Below are 15979 nucleotides of genomic sequence, written 5' to 3'. Positions count from 1 at the left end.
CACTTGTGCACTTGACCCACTCCCATCCCACTTCATCCCAAACCTCACCACAGTCTTCATCCCAACCCTAACCCATCTCTTCAACCTATCACTAACAACTGGCATTTTCCCCTCAAGCTTTAAACCTCAATCACACCTATCCTCAAAAAGCCCTCTCTTGACCCATCCTCTGTATCTAGCTATCTCCCTATATCACTTCTCCCCTTTGCCTACTGGAACAACAGGTCCATCTTGAACTGTCCTCCCATCTATCTTCCTGCTCCTTTTTCGACCACTTTCAATCAGGCTTCCGGTCACACCATTCCACTGAAACTGCCCTAACTAAGGTCACCAATGACCTATTAACCGCCAAGAGCAAGCAACACTACTCTATCCTCCTCCTCCTGGACCTGTCCTCTGCCTTTGACACAGTGGACCATTCCCTGCTGCTGCAGACCCTCTCATCCCTTGGAATCACAGACTTGGCCCTATCCTGGATCTCGTCATACCTAACTGACCGTACATTCAGCGTCTCCCACTCCCACACCACCTCCTCACCTCGCCCCCTATCTGTCGGAGTCCCGCAAGGTTCAGTTCTAGGACCCCTTCTCTTCTCCATTCACACCTTTGGCCTGGGACAGCTCATAGAATCTCACGGCTTTCAGTATCATCTCTATGCTGACGACACACAGATCTACATCTCTGGACCAGATATTACCACCCTACTAACCAGAATCCCTCAATGTCTGTCTGCTATTTCATCCTTCTTCTCCACTAGATTTCTAAAACTTAACATGGACAAAACAGAATTCATCATCTTTCCCCCATCTCACACGACCTCCCCAATGAACCTATCCATTACAGTAAATGGCTGCCCACTCTCCCCAGTCCCACAAGCCCGCTGTCTTGGGGTAATCCTTGACACTGATCTCTCTTTTAAACCACATATCCAAACCCTTTCCACTTCCTGCCGCCTCCAACTCAAAAATATTTCACGGATCCGCACATTCCTAAACCAAGAATCCGCAAAGACCCTAGTCCATGCCCTCATCATCTCCCGCCTTGAGTACTGCAACCTCCTGCTCTGTGGCCTCCCCTCTAACACTCTCGCACCCCTCCAATCTATTCTAAACTCTGCTGCCCGACTAATCCACCTGTCCCCCCGCTATTCCCCAGCCTCTCCCCTGTGTCAAGCCCTTCACTGGCCCCCCATTGCCCAGAGACTCCAGTACAAAACCCTAACCATAACATACAAAGCCATCCACAACCTGTCTCCTCCATACATCTGCGACCTCGTCTCCCGGTACTCTCCTGCACGCAACCTCCGATCCTCACAAGATCTCCTTCTCTACTCCTCTATTATCTCCTCTTCCCACAATCGCATACAAGATTTCTCTCGCGTATCACCCCTACTCTTGAACCCTCTACCACAACACATCAGACTCTCACCTACCATCGAAACCTTCAAAAAGAACCTGAAGACCCACCTCTTCTGACAAGCCTACAACCTGCAGTAACCACCGATCGACCAAACCGCTGCATGACCAGCTCTACCCTCACCTACTGTATTCTCACCCATCCCTTGTAGATTGTGAGCCCTCGCGGGCAGGGTCCTCTCTCCTCCTGTACCAGTTATGACTTGTATTGTTCAAGATTATTGTACTTGTTTTATTATGTATACCCCTCCTCACATGTAAAGCGCCATGGAATGAATGGCGCTATAATAATAATAAATAATAATAATAATAATAATAATAATAAATACAAAACGCACTAAATCGATTTTTTTTTTTTGTGTCTCAATTTTGCAGGTGGGGAAAGAACTTGTGGAGTCCACGAACTAATCTGTATTAGAAAAGGTAAGTGTTCACATTTTGACATATGGATACAAAAGCCAGAGATAACGTACTTTCCTTGCTTTTTCCTCACATTTTGGCTCCTCTTTGGGTTGTTTTTTTTTTTCTAAATTTGTGTTTTCTATATATTGCTATAAAGGGAATGTCTTACCTATAAAAATAAATGTTAAGAAGGAAAGAAACGGAATTAAAGAATGTATACTCGCTGGCTTCTAACCTCCTGTGACTCTAGCACAGGCCTCTCCGGTGGTCTCTGGTGACCAGGCCTGTGATTGTCTGCAGCGGTCAGGTGACAGGAACAGGAAATTATCCAGTGCAGCCAATCACAGGCCAGAGCAGTCAAGTGACTAAAGAATGGGATATCATTGCCTCCTGTCTTTGTGGACACCACCAGAGCCGCCAGCGCTGGAGCAGGGGTAGAGCAGGTGTATATACATTCTTTGCATTATTCCAGTGACATTTTTTTCCTCTGCAAAATTCACAGTTTACCCATGTTTCTGCCTTTACAAATCATTAAATCTGCAATATCAGAAGCATAAATTGACTTTTTGTGGATTTGAAATCTGTATTATTGGTCATTTGACACCAGAGATTTTATTATCATCGTGTGGTTGAGATTTTGGGAGTAAACATCGGATTTTCTGCACACAAAAAAAGTTCTATTACATATACAGACCATGGGAACATACCCTTAGGCGGTATTGGAACATACCCTTAGTCGGTATGGAAACATACCCTTAGGCGGTATTGGAACATACCCTTAGTCGGTATGGAAACATACCCTTAGGCGGTATGGGAACATACCCTTAGTCGGTATGGAAACATACCCTTAGTCGGTATGGAAACATACCCTTAGGCGGTATGGGAACATACCCTTAGGCGGTATGGGAACATACCCTTAGGCGGTGTGGGAACATACCCTTAGTCGGTATGGGAACATACCCTTAGTCGGTGTGGGAACATACCCTTAGGCGGTATTGGAACATACCCTTAGGCGGTATTGGAACATACCCTTAGGCGGTATGGGAACATACCCTTAGGCGGTGTGGGAACATACCCTTAGGCGGTGTGGGAGCATACCCTTAGTCGGTATGGGAACATACCCTTAGTCGGTATTGGAACATACCCTTAGGCGGTATTGGAACATACCCTTAGGCGGTATGGGAACATACCCTTAGCCGGTATGGGAACATACCCTTAGTCGGTATGGGAACATACCCTTAGTCGGTATGGGAACATACCCTTAGGCGGTATGGGAACATACCCTTAGGCGGTGTGGGAACATACCCTTAGTCGGTATGGGAACATACCCTTAGTCGGTATTGGAACATACCCTTAGTCGGTATTGGAACATACCCTTAGGCGGTATGGGAACATACCCTTAGCTGGTATGGGAACATACCCTTAGTCGGTATGGGAACATACCCTTAGTCGGTATGGGAACATACCCTTAGGCGGTATGGGAACATACCCTTAGGCGGTGTGGGAACATACCCTTAGTCGGTGTGGGAACATACCCTTAGGCGGTATTGGAACATACTCTTAGGCGGTATTGGAACATACCCTTAGGCGGTATGGGAACATACCCTTAGGCGGTGTGGGAACATACCCTTAGGCGGTGTGGGAACATACCCTTAGTCGGTATGGGAACATACCCTTAGTCGGTATTGGAACATACCCTTAGGCGGTATTGGAACATACCCTTAGGCGGTATGGGAACATACCCTTAGCTGGTATGGGAACATACCCTTAGTCGGTATGGGAACATACCCTTAGTCGGTATGGGAACATACCCTTAGGCGGTATGGGAACATACCCTTAGGCGGTGTGGGAACATACCCTTAGGCGGTGTGGGAACATACCCTTAGGCGGTGTGGGAACATACCCTTAGGCGGTGTGGGAACATACCCTTAGGCGGTGTGGGAACATACCCTTAAACAGTAGGATCGGGTCCTGCTAAAGTATTGCAGACTGTAGAACAAAAGAAATCAAACAATTAAATGTTATAAAGAAAAAGTTTAAAAAAAATAAAGGTGGAATCCCCTCTATTTCCACAATATAAAGATAAACAGAAAAAATAAAAAAATAAACTTTTAAAATATTGCTAAGTTCGCAAAAATCCGATCCATCAAATTATAAAATTATTTAACCCAAACGGTAAACCCCCAAAAGCATAAAAAAATCGAAACTGCATAATTGCTATTTTTCAGTTATCGCACTTTCCTACAAAATGCAATAAAATCAAAGCATTACATGCACCTCAAAATAGTACTAATGAAAGCAATTATTACTTTTAGAAGAAGGGAAGCAAAAATCAAAAATGAAAATTGGCCTTGGCCGGAAGATGCTAATATCATAAACGGAGACTAAGAAGTCATCAGGTTACATTGTCACTAGAGTTGGGATGATCCATTTACTGGACTCTAGGTGGAGGTGGATCGATTGATGGGACTCTAGGCGGATCGCTTCGCAGAACTCTAGGTGGATTGATTGACGGGACTCTAGGTGGATCAATTGAAGGGACTCTAGGTGGATCGATTGACGGGACTCTAGGTGGATTGATTGACGGGACTCTAGGTGGATCGATTAACGGGACTCTAGGAGGATTGATTGATGGGACTCAGGGTGCATCGATTGACGGGACTCTAGGTGAATCAATTAACGGCACTCTAGGTGGTTCGATTGACGGGACTCTAGGTGGATCGATTGACGGGACTCTAGGTGGATTGATTGACGGGACTCTAGGTGGATCGATTGACGGGACTCTAGGTGGATCGATTGACGGGATTTTAGGTGGATTGATTGACGGGACTCTAGGTGGATCGATTGACGGGACTCTAGGTAGATCGATTGATGAGACTCTAGGTGCATCGATTGACGTGACTCTAGGTGGATCGATTGACGGGATTTTAGGTGGATTGATTGACGGGACTCTAGGTGCATCGATTGACAGGACTCTAGGTGGTTCGATTGACGGGACTCTAGGTAGATCGATTGATGAGACTCTAGGTGCATCGATTGACGGGACTCTAGGTGGTTCGATTGACGGGACTCTAGGTGGATCGATTGACGGAACTCTAGGTGGATTGATTGATGGAAATCTAGGTGTATCGATTGACGGGACTCTAGGTGGATCAATTAACGGGACTCTAGGTGGTTTGATTGACCGGGCTCTAGGTGGATCGGTTGACGGGACTTTAGGTGGATCGATTGACGGGACTCTAGGTGGCTCGATTGATGGGACTCTAGGTGGATCAATTAACGGGACTCTAGGTGGTTCGATTGATGGGACTCTAGGTGGATTGATTGATGGGACTCTAGGTGTATCGATTGACAGGACTCTAGGTGGATCGATTGATGGGACTCTAGGTGGATCGATTGACGGGACTCTAGGTGGATCGTTTCGTGGGACTCCAGTCCATCTGGCAGGTCACTAGTTTCTGGCTGCCGAATGGGAGGATTGAGAATCTCTTGCTTTCCGGAATCCCTGGCGTGGCTTTTGATTAGCTAGGGCTGGTACCACGTCATCATTGCAGCGTGGTGCATAGATGATGTCACACAAGCCTGTTTAATCAACCCAACACAAGTAAAAGACTTGCAGAGCTCCTGTCCAGTGGTCACAGAGCACTGTCCTGGGCGATGGACCGCAGTCCCATGAATTGATAATAATAAATAATAATAAATAATAAATCTTTATTTTTATATAGCGCTAACATATTCCGCAGTGCTTTACAGTTTGAACACATTATCATCGCTGTCCCCAATGGGGCTCACAATCTAAATTCCCTATCAGTATGTCTTTGGAATGTGGGAGGAAACCGGAGAACCCGGAGGAAACCCACGCAAACACGGAGAGAACATACAAACTCTTTGCAGATGTTGTCCTGGGTGGGATTAGAACCCATGACTCCAGCGCTGCAAGGCTGCAGTGCTAACCACTGCGCCACCGTGCTACCCCATCTGCCTAACTATCAGGTGTCACGTATAGGGATAGTTGTACCTAATTCTGGCACAACTAGTAGGAAGTATTTTGGGGAGGGGGTATGATATTTTATCCAGCAGGTAGATGTTCTCCTTCCTCTTAGGTCATGCACAGAGCAAATTTATTTCAAAGGAGAAAAACACCAGGTTACCGCAGTTTTTGGATAAAGTTTTTCCTTTGTAACTAATTATGTATTGTATGCTTGAAGATCTCCTATTGCTCGTAAAATGTGTGCTCTCGTCCCCCCGCCGGCTGAGCTTTTCTTTGCATTGTGCTTAATGGAGTGGACTGCTCTCGCTGCCTTTCAGGGAGTGGTTTGCAGCCTTTGATAAAAGCTGAGTATAACATTCTGCTCTGTGTAATGAAGCGGAGGATTATAAAGAGACCATATGATGCGTAACACCGCAACTAAACATAAAAGATCTCCGTGTTCTTCCAACCTTGACGAACCAACCAAATCTCATTCATTTGACATGTGGAATATATTACAGAATTTTTTTTATTTTTTTCAGTAACATTATAAGAAATTGTCCGACTCTTTACCGTAACTAAAAACCTGTATCTGTATCCGTAGGGAATATGTCATCAAGAAGTGACCTATTGTTTTATGTTTCTATCTTTTTTTTTTAAATATTTTTTCTAGTTGCTTTTTAAATTTTTTATTGCAGTTTTCACGCTAACCACTCACATCAAAGGGGTTGTCACATTTTCTTTTCTTCAGGAGCACACCGCTCCCCTGCCTCCTGCTTGCCGGGACTGATGTGCCATTGAAGAAACGCTGCGTTCTCCAATGGTCATACTTTGCAAGTGTTGGAGGGGCACTGGATGAAGCAAAGAGCTTGCAAGTGCGAGCTCCTTGCCTAGGAAACCTGCCATCACTGATAGAATACAGGAGGTGGCCGGTAACCTAGGCAATGAGCAGAATACCATAGAGTTAAAAATTCGAGAACAGGAAAGATTTTTAATAGGTAAATTATAAAGTTGCAGAGTTTACAGAGCAGAAACTGAGCAGGACATCCAAGATTTTGAAGAGATTTACATTCTTCAGAAGGATTTAGAGAATTTCCACACAGTTTCAGCACTAAAAATTCCTTGAAAAACTCTGCAAATAACTTTATTATTCCCATCACAGGCAGGATTGCAATAAGCCCTAATATAAAGCAGGAGGCAGATATTATTTATTGTTATAGCGACATTTATTCCATGGCGCTTTACATGTGAGGAGGGGTATACATAATAAAAACAAGTACAATAATCTTAAACAATACAAGTCATAACTGGTACAGGAGGAGAGAGGACACTGCCTGCGAGGGCTCACAATCTACAAGGGATGGGTGAGAATACAGTAGGCGAGGGTAGAGCTGGTCGTGCAGTGGTTTGGTCGATCGGTGGTTACTGCAGGTTGTAGGCTTGTTGGAAGAGGTGGGTCTTCAGGTTCTTTTTGAAGGTATCGATGGTAGGCGAGAGTCTGATGTGTTGTGGTAGAGGGTTCCAGAGTAGGGGTGATACGAATCTTGTATACGATTGTGGGAAGAGGAGACAAAAGGGGAGTAGAGAAGGAGATCTTGTGAGGATCGGAGGTTGCGTGTAGGTAAGTACCGGCAGACGAGGTCACAGATGTATGGAGGAGACAGGTTGTGGATGGCTTTGTACAGTATGTCATGGTTTTGTACTGGAGTCTCTGGGTAATGGGGAGCCAGTGAAGGGATTGACAGGGAATAGCGGGGGAACAGGTGGATTAGTCGGGCAGCAGAGTTTAGAATAGATTGGAGGGGTGCGAGAGTGTTAGAGCGGAGGCCACAGAGCAGGAGGTTGCAGTAGTCAAGGCGGGAGATGATGAGGGCATGGACTAGGGTTTTTGCAGATTCTTGGTTTAGGAATGTACGGATCCGTGACATTTTTTTGAGTTGAAGGCGGCAGGAAGTGGAAAGGGCTTGGATATGCGGTTTGAAGGAGAGATCAGCGTCAAGGATTACCCAGAGACAGCGAGCTTGTGGGACTGGGGTAGAGTGGGCAGCCGTTTACTGTAATGGATAGGTTTGTTGGGGGGGTCGCGTGAGATGGGGGAAAGACAATGAATTCTGTTTTCTCCATGTTAAGTTTTAGAAATCTAGCGGAGAAGAAGGATGAAATAGTGGACAGACATTGTGGGATTCTGGTTAGTAGGGTGGTGATATCTGGTCCAGAGATGTAGATCTGTGTGTCGTCAGCATAGAGATGATACTGAAAACCGTGAGATTCTATGAGCTGTCCCAGGCCAAAAGTGTAAATGGAGAAGAGCAGGGGTCCTAGAACTGAACCTTGCAGGACTCCGACAGATAGGGGGCGAGGTGAGGAGGTGGTGTGTGAATGGGAGACGCTGAATGTTCAGATAACACATAATCACAATTTTCACATAGTAGATTGATGTGGAGAGCTAAGCTTCTCACCCTCTCTGTGCCGTGATGTCTGCACGGGGCGCAAAGCGTGAGCACAACGCTCTTCCGTAGAAGTCAATAGTTTTTTTTTTAAATTGCTTCGTAATCTGGTACCCAAATCGTCATCCCCGAGCACTTCGGGCCCTCCTATGTACGGCCAGTCTTGTTCATTACCATCACTATTGGGTTAATGGTAATGCAATAGTTATAGTAGAAGCATCCTTTCCTTCCCCTTTGGATACTTTTAAAGCTGTTTCCAGAGGTGCTCTCATTTATGGATTTGGACCAGTGTGATCGGTGGGTTAGCGCTACAGCATGTGGCACAGAACGTTTTCTTTTTTTTTTTTCTTCGTAATGACAAGGCTCGCACGTGCCTTTTATGCAAATCTGCTTCTGTCTGTAAAAAGTGAAGGTAAGAACCCAAGCTGTTCTCTTATATACCACAGCTGTCGGACCCTAACTCCCAATTACCATTATTTGCAGCATCGAGTCTAATAATAATAATAATAATCTTTATTTTTATATAGCGCTAACATATTACGCAGCGCTTTACAGTTTGCACACATTATCATCGCTGTCCCCGATGGGGCTCACAATCTAAATAATAATAATAATACATGTAAATCCCCACTCATCACTTAGTAATATAAACCATTTTTGTGCCTTTCTACGATCAATGAGGCTGTGACACCTACTGGAGTTGGCTCATTTCCAAAATACATTGCTTTTGTAGTCATTTTTTTGTGTATTATCTAAAGAGCAATTTGTTGTTTTTTTATCACGTGGATATTAGATCTAGTAAGATCTTATCGATTTTTTTTTTTCTTACAGAAATAGTCTTTCACTTCAGGGGTCTTCGCCAACTAAAACTCTCTGTACTGACGAAGGGCAAAATCTCGAAAACCACGCAGTCAGCCCATGTGCACGAACGGTATATAGACCCCTTTGTTTCCATATAGACCCCTCTGTCTCCAATACCTTTTCATAGAAAATCTCCTCTTATGTATTTTTTAACCAGTATTGGTTTCTCACCACCAGTAATTGTGTTTTTACTTATTAATATATCAATATTCAATATAGTTTATTCCTTCGAAAACACCAATCAGATTCATCTACAGGGATTGGTACTAATAGCATTAAATTGTGGGGTCAAAAAAGTCTTTAAGTTTTGCCTAGAATACTCATAAGTAGTAAATCTCATAGATGTAGAGGACAGGTGAATCAGTGGACTAAACCAGGGTTGGAAGGATGGTCAATATCCAGAAGATCAAGGATCAATGGGAAACAGAAAAGGATAAAAATACAGATTTTCGCAAGCAAAAGAGCAAATTTGGCTAAACCCAACTGCTTTATGTATATGGGAGCTTTCTGATTTGTCAGGGGAAAAAAAAGGATCGGGCATGTTCAATTTCAACAAAATTAGGAATAGGATCCCACCCTACCATGATTAGGTTAGAAAATGCTCTATTATTTTGGTTCTCGACATACAATCCTCCTCCATTGCCCCTTCCACTCTTCCCAACTATTATTCACTACGATCATTAAGTCCATCTCCTCTCTTTCGGGAGGTGCACGTCACAGCTATCGGGACCCTACACCGGTAGTTACTTCCATGTTGGAAATATAAATTAATTTATTAGTCATTCGTTTTTAAGAAAACATCTAATGTGTATGCAGATAACAGACTTTCTTGTTCCTACGCTCTTCCACCTGTTTGTATCTAGTGTCTAGTGTCCTACTGCCTGAGTAGGTGGGACTGCAAACAAGTCTGTGTGAATAGAAAGGCAGTGTATTATATAGCAGCTAGAAAGGATCTATTAGAGAAAGACCTTGCTTTATGGCATCCTTATTCCATACTGTGACTTATAGAGATGCGTTGTCTCCATAAGACAACCCATTGGATACACTCTTAGACACCAACGCTATATTTTTGGGGGGTTGCAGGTTAAGCGACCATCTTCTACAGGTTTTCGATAACCTTCTTTGTGCATTTTCCGAGGCTGCTATACGACGTAGAAACTCCTGTCGACTCAAAGAAACAGATTTTTAGCATCAGGAACAGCGAGCATCAGTAAACAAGTCATGCTAAAATTAATCGTGATCACAAGTACGGTACAACAAGCCATCTGTTCCGGAGAAGTCAGTTTAATAAAGCCACTCTGTGAAGATCTGGGCAAAGTCACCGTGCCAATAAAGTTTCAGATAAGACACAAAGATGGAAAATATGCTCGTAAAGGCAACTTTACGCTTATATAGAGCATTCTTATGTTAGTCTGTACTTGTTGAAGCATTTTAGGGTACATTTCCGTGAGGACCTTAGTACCCTACGGCCTTGACGGCTGAATTTTTCCTGGTCATTGTGCACAAAATTACAGAACTTTCCGATTGACATTCAAGAGTTAAAGAGATTGTCCACTACTAGGACAACCCCTTCTTGATCAAAATGTCTGGCCCCCATAAAATAATAAAACCTATACTTACCTCCCGTGCCGGCGCCGTTCCTGCGGTGTCGGCACTCGCGGTACCAGGGCTCCTGAGTGGTTGTTGTGACACCGGCGCCCAATCAGCGCTGGGGTCACTGTTCCCACTTCCTGTTGAATTGAGCAGGAAAAGGAAGTCTGAGATCAGCGACAGCCTGGACTTCCTCTTCGATTTGTCCGAAGGCGGGGATGGTGACTCCAGCGATAATTGGAGTCTGTCACAACAATCATTCAGGAGCCCCCGGAACGCAAGTGCCGACACTGCAGGAACGGCGCCGGCACGGGAGGAGAGTATATGTTTTATTATTTTATGGGGGCCAGACATTTTGATCAAGAAGGGGTTGACAAACGAGGGCTATGACAAGAAGTTGTCCAATTAGCGGACAACTTCTTTAATACACACATCCAATGTTTCATCCAACCAGTCTTATTACGGATCCTTATTTTATTATTCTATGATATGACACCTATATTCTGGTATAGGCCCATAATGTAGCTTCACGCACCTGTGAATTTTTGTGGAGTGTAGGGGAGTCACCCTCAGCAGTAGTTAGTGTTCACACACGCACTGGATTCATTGTCTCATTTATTTCCACAGGTTGCACAGCACCGAAAACAAAACCATAAACATAAATCCCTAGCCTTGTCCTGATGCCCTGGCTACTCATACAGGGCTGAGCTAGTCCCAGTCCGGTCAAACAAAACAGCTATCATCTATAGTAGCCAGTGATTCTTGGAGTATGGCGCACACGGCCTGAGCAGTCTTTTCTCAGAGAGAAATTCTGGTTTGTCCTCTCTCCTGCCCCAATACGATCCACTCTGATCAGCTTCCCCCAGCTGGCTGACTAAGGTGAACACCTAGCCTGGTTATAGGCAGAGCTAGCCAGGTTCACCTATTCAGAACCTGTTTAGCTAGGATTTAACCCTAGGCTATCTGACTTTGCTACAGGGGGCACCCAAACGTTTTATCTGAAGGATTCCACATTGTGTCTTATTCGAACACACGCAACATATGCAGACTTATAGGGACTTTGTGAAGACATAAAAGAAAAACCTACACAGAAAATAGAAGTGCTGAGCCCAAATAAAATGCATAATATTTATTGATAGCATTGAACATATAGGTAATCCTGACAATTAATGATACGGTTTTACTGATACTAATATTAAAGTATATATGGGTTACATAGCAATATATAGATAACATATCCTCATCATGTTCAAAAAAGGGGTAGAATGATATAGATAAATATAATTAAGTGACAGACAGTTATTAAATGAACATATACACGATTAATAAGTAAGGTGCTGTGCAATAAATATTAAATAGGATATTTCATAATAATTGGTAGTAAATGTGCCCTTTATATAGTGCTGTGTAAAATAACCAACCCATCATACCATCATATCGATAGTCAGTAAGGAAGAATACTTAAGGTATGAAATCCAAGTGCACACAAACCTGGACAGGTAATCACTGTGCGGCAGCAAGGACCCCTTTTGGATAGTTCTATCTTTCAACTTAGTGGGAACAGTTTGGGGAAAGCCTTTTTTTGTTTCAGTATGACTGTGCCCCAGTGCACAATGCAAAGTCTATAAAAACATAGTTGGTGGGAGTTTGGAGTGGAAGAACTTGACAGATCCCTGACCTCAACCTCATCGAAAACCTTTGGGATGAACTAGAATACAGTGTGTCCGTAAAGTCATGGTGCACTTTTGACTAGTTACTGGAAAGCAACCATAGACGATAGAAATGTAAAATCTGCTCCAAATAAAAGAAAAACTCTCCCAGTTTCATACCTATTCAGTGCAGTTCGATGTGAGCTCCATTTGTTGCCTTACACACATCCAAACAATAGAGGGTGCATGATGTCACCGACCTGGCAGTGTATTAATCAGAGTTCAGTTTCTAAGGGGTTACTCTAACTGGGGGCTCAGCAACAGCTTAAATGAGTTTGTGTTGTTTGATTGGTTCTTCTCTCCTCATGAACAGGTCTGATATGATTGAGCCAGAGAAAGGGCGCCAAAAGTGCACCATGACTTTACAGACACACTGTAGAGATAGATTGTGAGCCAGGTCTTCTCGTCCAACATCAGCGTCTGACATCACAAATGCTTTTCTCGATGAATGGGTAAAAATCATGACAGACACAAGCCAAAGCTTTTCTAAAAGAGTGGAAGCTGTTATAGCTGCAAAGCGACCCGCTAGGTTGGGATGTCATAAAAGCTCCTGTATGTGTAATGTGGAAGGGGTACATACCGTCATTTATTTCAGCAGCCATGCTATATGGATAAAAGGAAGCTTGATTTAAAAAAAAAAAAAAGAGAACCATTTGTAAATTTGCCCGTAACCTCCACCAAATGTGGAAGCTTTGGATCCAGCACGTATATTCTTCTTCTTTTTTTTTTAAACACGATTCTACAGGTCTTTAAACCTATTAGTAGGAGGCAGTCATTTATCTGTTCTTTATTGCAGTGATAATTGACAGATGACTAGCTTAGACCACAATGAATTGGATGCTCCTTTAGGTAATTACATTAGAAAAGCGGAGGATACTTACAGGTTCAGATATCTGTAGCTCCCGCTGTCAAGTTACATTTATGGATCAAGTGTTGTGAAGACCAGGCGCACTTGGTGTTTTGGTGTTACCAGGACATACACCGTCATTATAAGGCCTGCGCTGCCTTACCTCGGCTCACTATTATATGGTATAGATGTATTATTTAACTGCTGTGTTATTCCCTGTGGTGCAGAATCTTCAGATATGAAGATATTTTTGTGTTCTTTGTTAATATCATATCATACATTACTAAGGACATTGTAAAGAATAAACAATTTCAATATTCAGTAGAGCGTTTACATCTCCAGAGCCTATAGGCACAGATTGTCTATTGTCCTAAACTCTGCCTACCAGACTCCTAAAGGGAACTCTGTCACCAGTGTTTGCTCTTTAATCTTAAGAGCAGCATAATGTAGAGGTAGAAATGCTGATTCCAGCAATATATCACTTACTGGGCTGCTTTTTGTAGTTTCAATAAAATCAGAGTTTTATCAGCAGGAGATTATCACTAAAGGACTAGTTGTGTCATGCCATGTAGTCCTCCTGCTCGGTGTAACCCCAGCTCCACCACTGATTGGTAGATTTCTGGCACTGCACAGAGTACACAGAAAGCAGCCAATCAGGGGTGTGGGCGGGGCTATACAGAGCTCAGCATTGATATATCTGCCAATCAGAGGTGTGGGCGGGGCTATACAGAGCTCAGCATTGGTAGATCTGCAGCAAAGAAAACAAGGGATTTTATCAAAACTGTAGCAAGCAGCCCAATAAGTGACAGATCACTGGAATCAGGGTCTATATCTCTATATTATGCTGCTCTCAGATTACATAGGAGAAACCTGCTCACATATTCCCATGTAAAATGTTATAATAGTAACAATAATGTTATTTATATTGCCCCACCAATTTACAATCCAGAAGGGACATGTACAAAGAATATCAGATATTACAGAGTAACACATCAGTCACAAGTCACAGGTCTCTATTTACACACATGGGAGAGACCTGTCAATCAACTAGAGGGGTGCAGGGAGGAGCCGGCCAGGGGTGTCGCGGCACTAGGCAGGTCTTTGTAACTAATCCTGGTCTGGCTGTTCAAATTATGTTTTCTCTGAATTTCCGGAGTGTTTCAGAGCAAAACATACCTGGCTGCAGTCATGTAGGAAGACTCTGTTTCATACTGCCCGTAGTTTTGGCAGCATGAATCGAGTGACAGGTTCCCTTTAAGCCTTAAAGGGAAAATTCTAAGAGAGGAGACCTTTGGGGCTCATTGGTCAGCAACGACTTGTGCACTGTCTGCCAGGCATTAATTGGTCCGTCTCCTACCCTATTTGACAGCTAATAGGGTATTAGGTTCTGGGGGTTAAAAAGGTTGTCCACTACATTTTCATCGATGACCTATCCTCGGACCCCGGCACCACAGCTGATCCACCGCGGTGTTGGGGTTCGGCCTGGCACCACTGCTGATCGACTGCTATCTCTGGCGAGAAGCGGAGCGACCGGGGCTTGGTACTGAAAATCAGTAGGAGGCGGATGTGCAGTACCCTGCGGTGGTCACTGTCAGAAGGTGGCCTTCTGGCCAGCGGCTGCCGCCACCGATAACGGCTCATCGGGGGGGGGGGAGCTACTTATTTTCCATCTTTCTCCGCCATCCTCTGTCTTCTCTAAAGCCAGAGATTTCAACCAAGAAAGATTGATGTAAAAAGTGTATGCGAATGAGCAAAGGCCATGCTACGGCTATGTGCACACATTGCGGATTTGACGCTGCGGATTCGCAGCAGTTTTCCATGCGTTGTACAGTACCATGTAAACCTATGGAAAACAAAATCCGCAGTGCACATGCTGTGGAAAATACCGCGTGGAAACGCAGCATGTCAATTCTTTGTGCGGATTCCACAGCGGTTTACACATGCTCCACAATAGGAATCCGCAGGCGTAAAACCGCAGGGGGAATCCGCACAAAAAACGCAGGAAACCCGCGGTAAATCTGCAAGTAAAACGCAGTGCGGATTTAAAAAAAAACGGTGTGGAAAAATCCGCACACAAATCCACAATGTGGGCACATGGCCTAAGAATGTTCCAAGTGTTTAGTTTTCAGTAGTTATTTTGTGCTGACAGACACCTTTGTCAACTTGTCGACCTTAAGAACAAAGGATCAGGCATATTAAAATTCAGTATGCCTGATCCTTATTCCAACATCGTCTCATTAGCGGACCCATATATACATAAGGTAGTTTGTCAGTCCCATTCAAATTGCTGGTTTTGGCCAAATTTGCTCTTACACTTTGTAATGGGCTTGTTAAAGGGACCTTAAAGCAATCTGTTACATAAATAAGGTCTAGCTCTGTTATTCCATAAGTTTTACTCTGAAGCGCTGCAGCATTTCTTCTCCCCATTCTTCCTGTTGTGTTCCCATTCACTGACAGGTTTTTCCCCCCTGTATATATATATATATATATATATATATATATATATATATATATATATATATATATATATATATATGCAGGGGGGAAAAACCTGTATATATATAAAATGAGAGGCGTGATGGGAAAATAAGAGACGTGAGGTGCTATAACTAACCACAGATATTTACTATGCCCAGGCAACGCCGGGCTCTTCAGCTAGTATATATATATATATATATATATATATATATATGCATATATATATATATATATATATATATATACTAGCTGAAGAGCCC

General features: G+C 43.6%; 2 protein-coding genes across 2 annotated transcripts in view; both read left to right on the top strand.

Annotated features, from left to right (window-relative positions):
• The window catches only part of SERTAD4 (SERTA domain containing 4), a 371017-nt gene that overhangs the window by 123974 nt on the left and 231064 nt on the right, over nucleotides 1-15979 (top strand). The window lies entirely within an intron of this gene.
• Nucleotides 1-15979, top strand: part of SYT14 (synaptotagmin 14) — a 169142-nt gene that overhangs the window by 25718 nt on the left and 127445 nt on the right. Inside the window, exon 2 of the mRNA XM_069768562.1 lies at nucleotides 1791-1838. Within this exon, the coding sequence (XP_069624663.1) occupies nucleotides 1791-1838 (48 nt within the window). The remainder of the gene's footprint in view (nucleotides 1-1790; nucleotides 1839-15979) is intronic.

Source organism: Ranitomeya imitator, chromosome 5, assembly GCF_032444005.1.
Source record: "Ranitomeya imitator isolate aRanImi1 chromosome 5, aRanImi1.pri, whole genome shotgun sequence".
Lineage (NCBI taxonomy): Eukaryota > Metazoa > Chordata > Amphibia > Anura > Dendrobatidae > Ranitomeya > Ranitomeya imitator.
The sequence above is the reverse complement of the archived record's forward strand: the minus strand, read 5'-3'. Positions and strand labels throughout refer to the sequence as shown.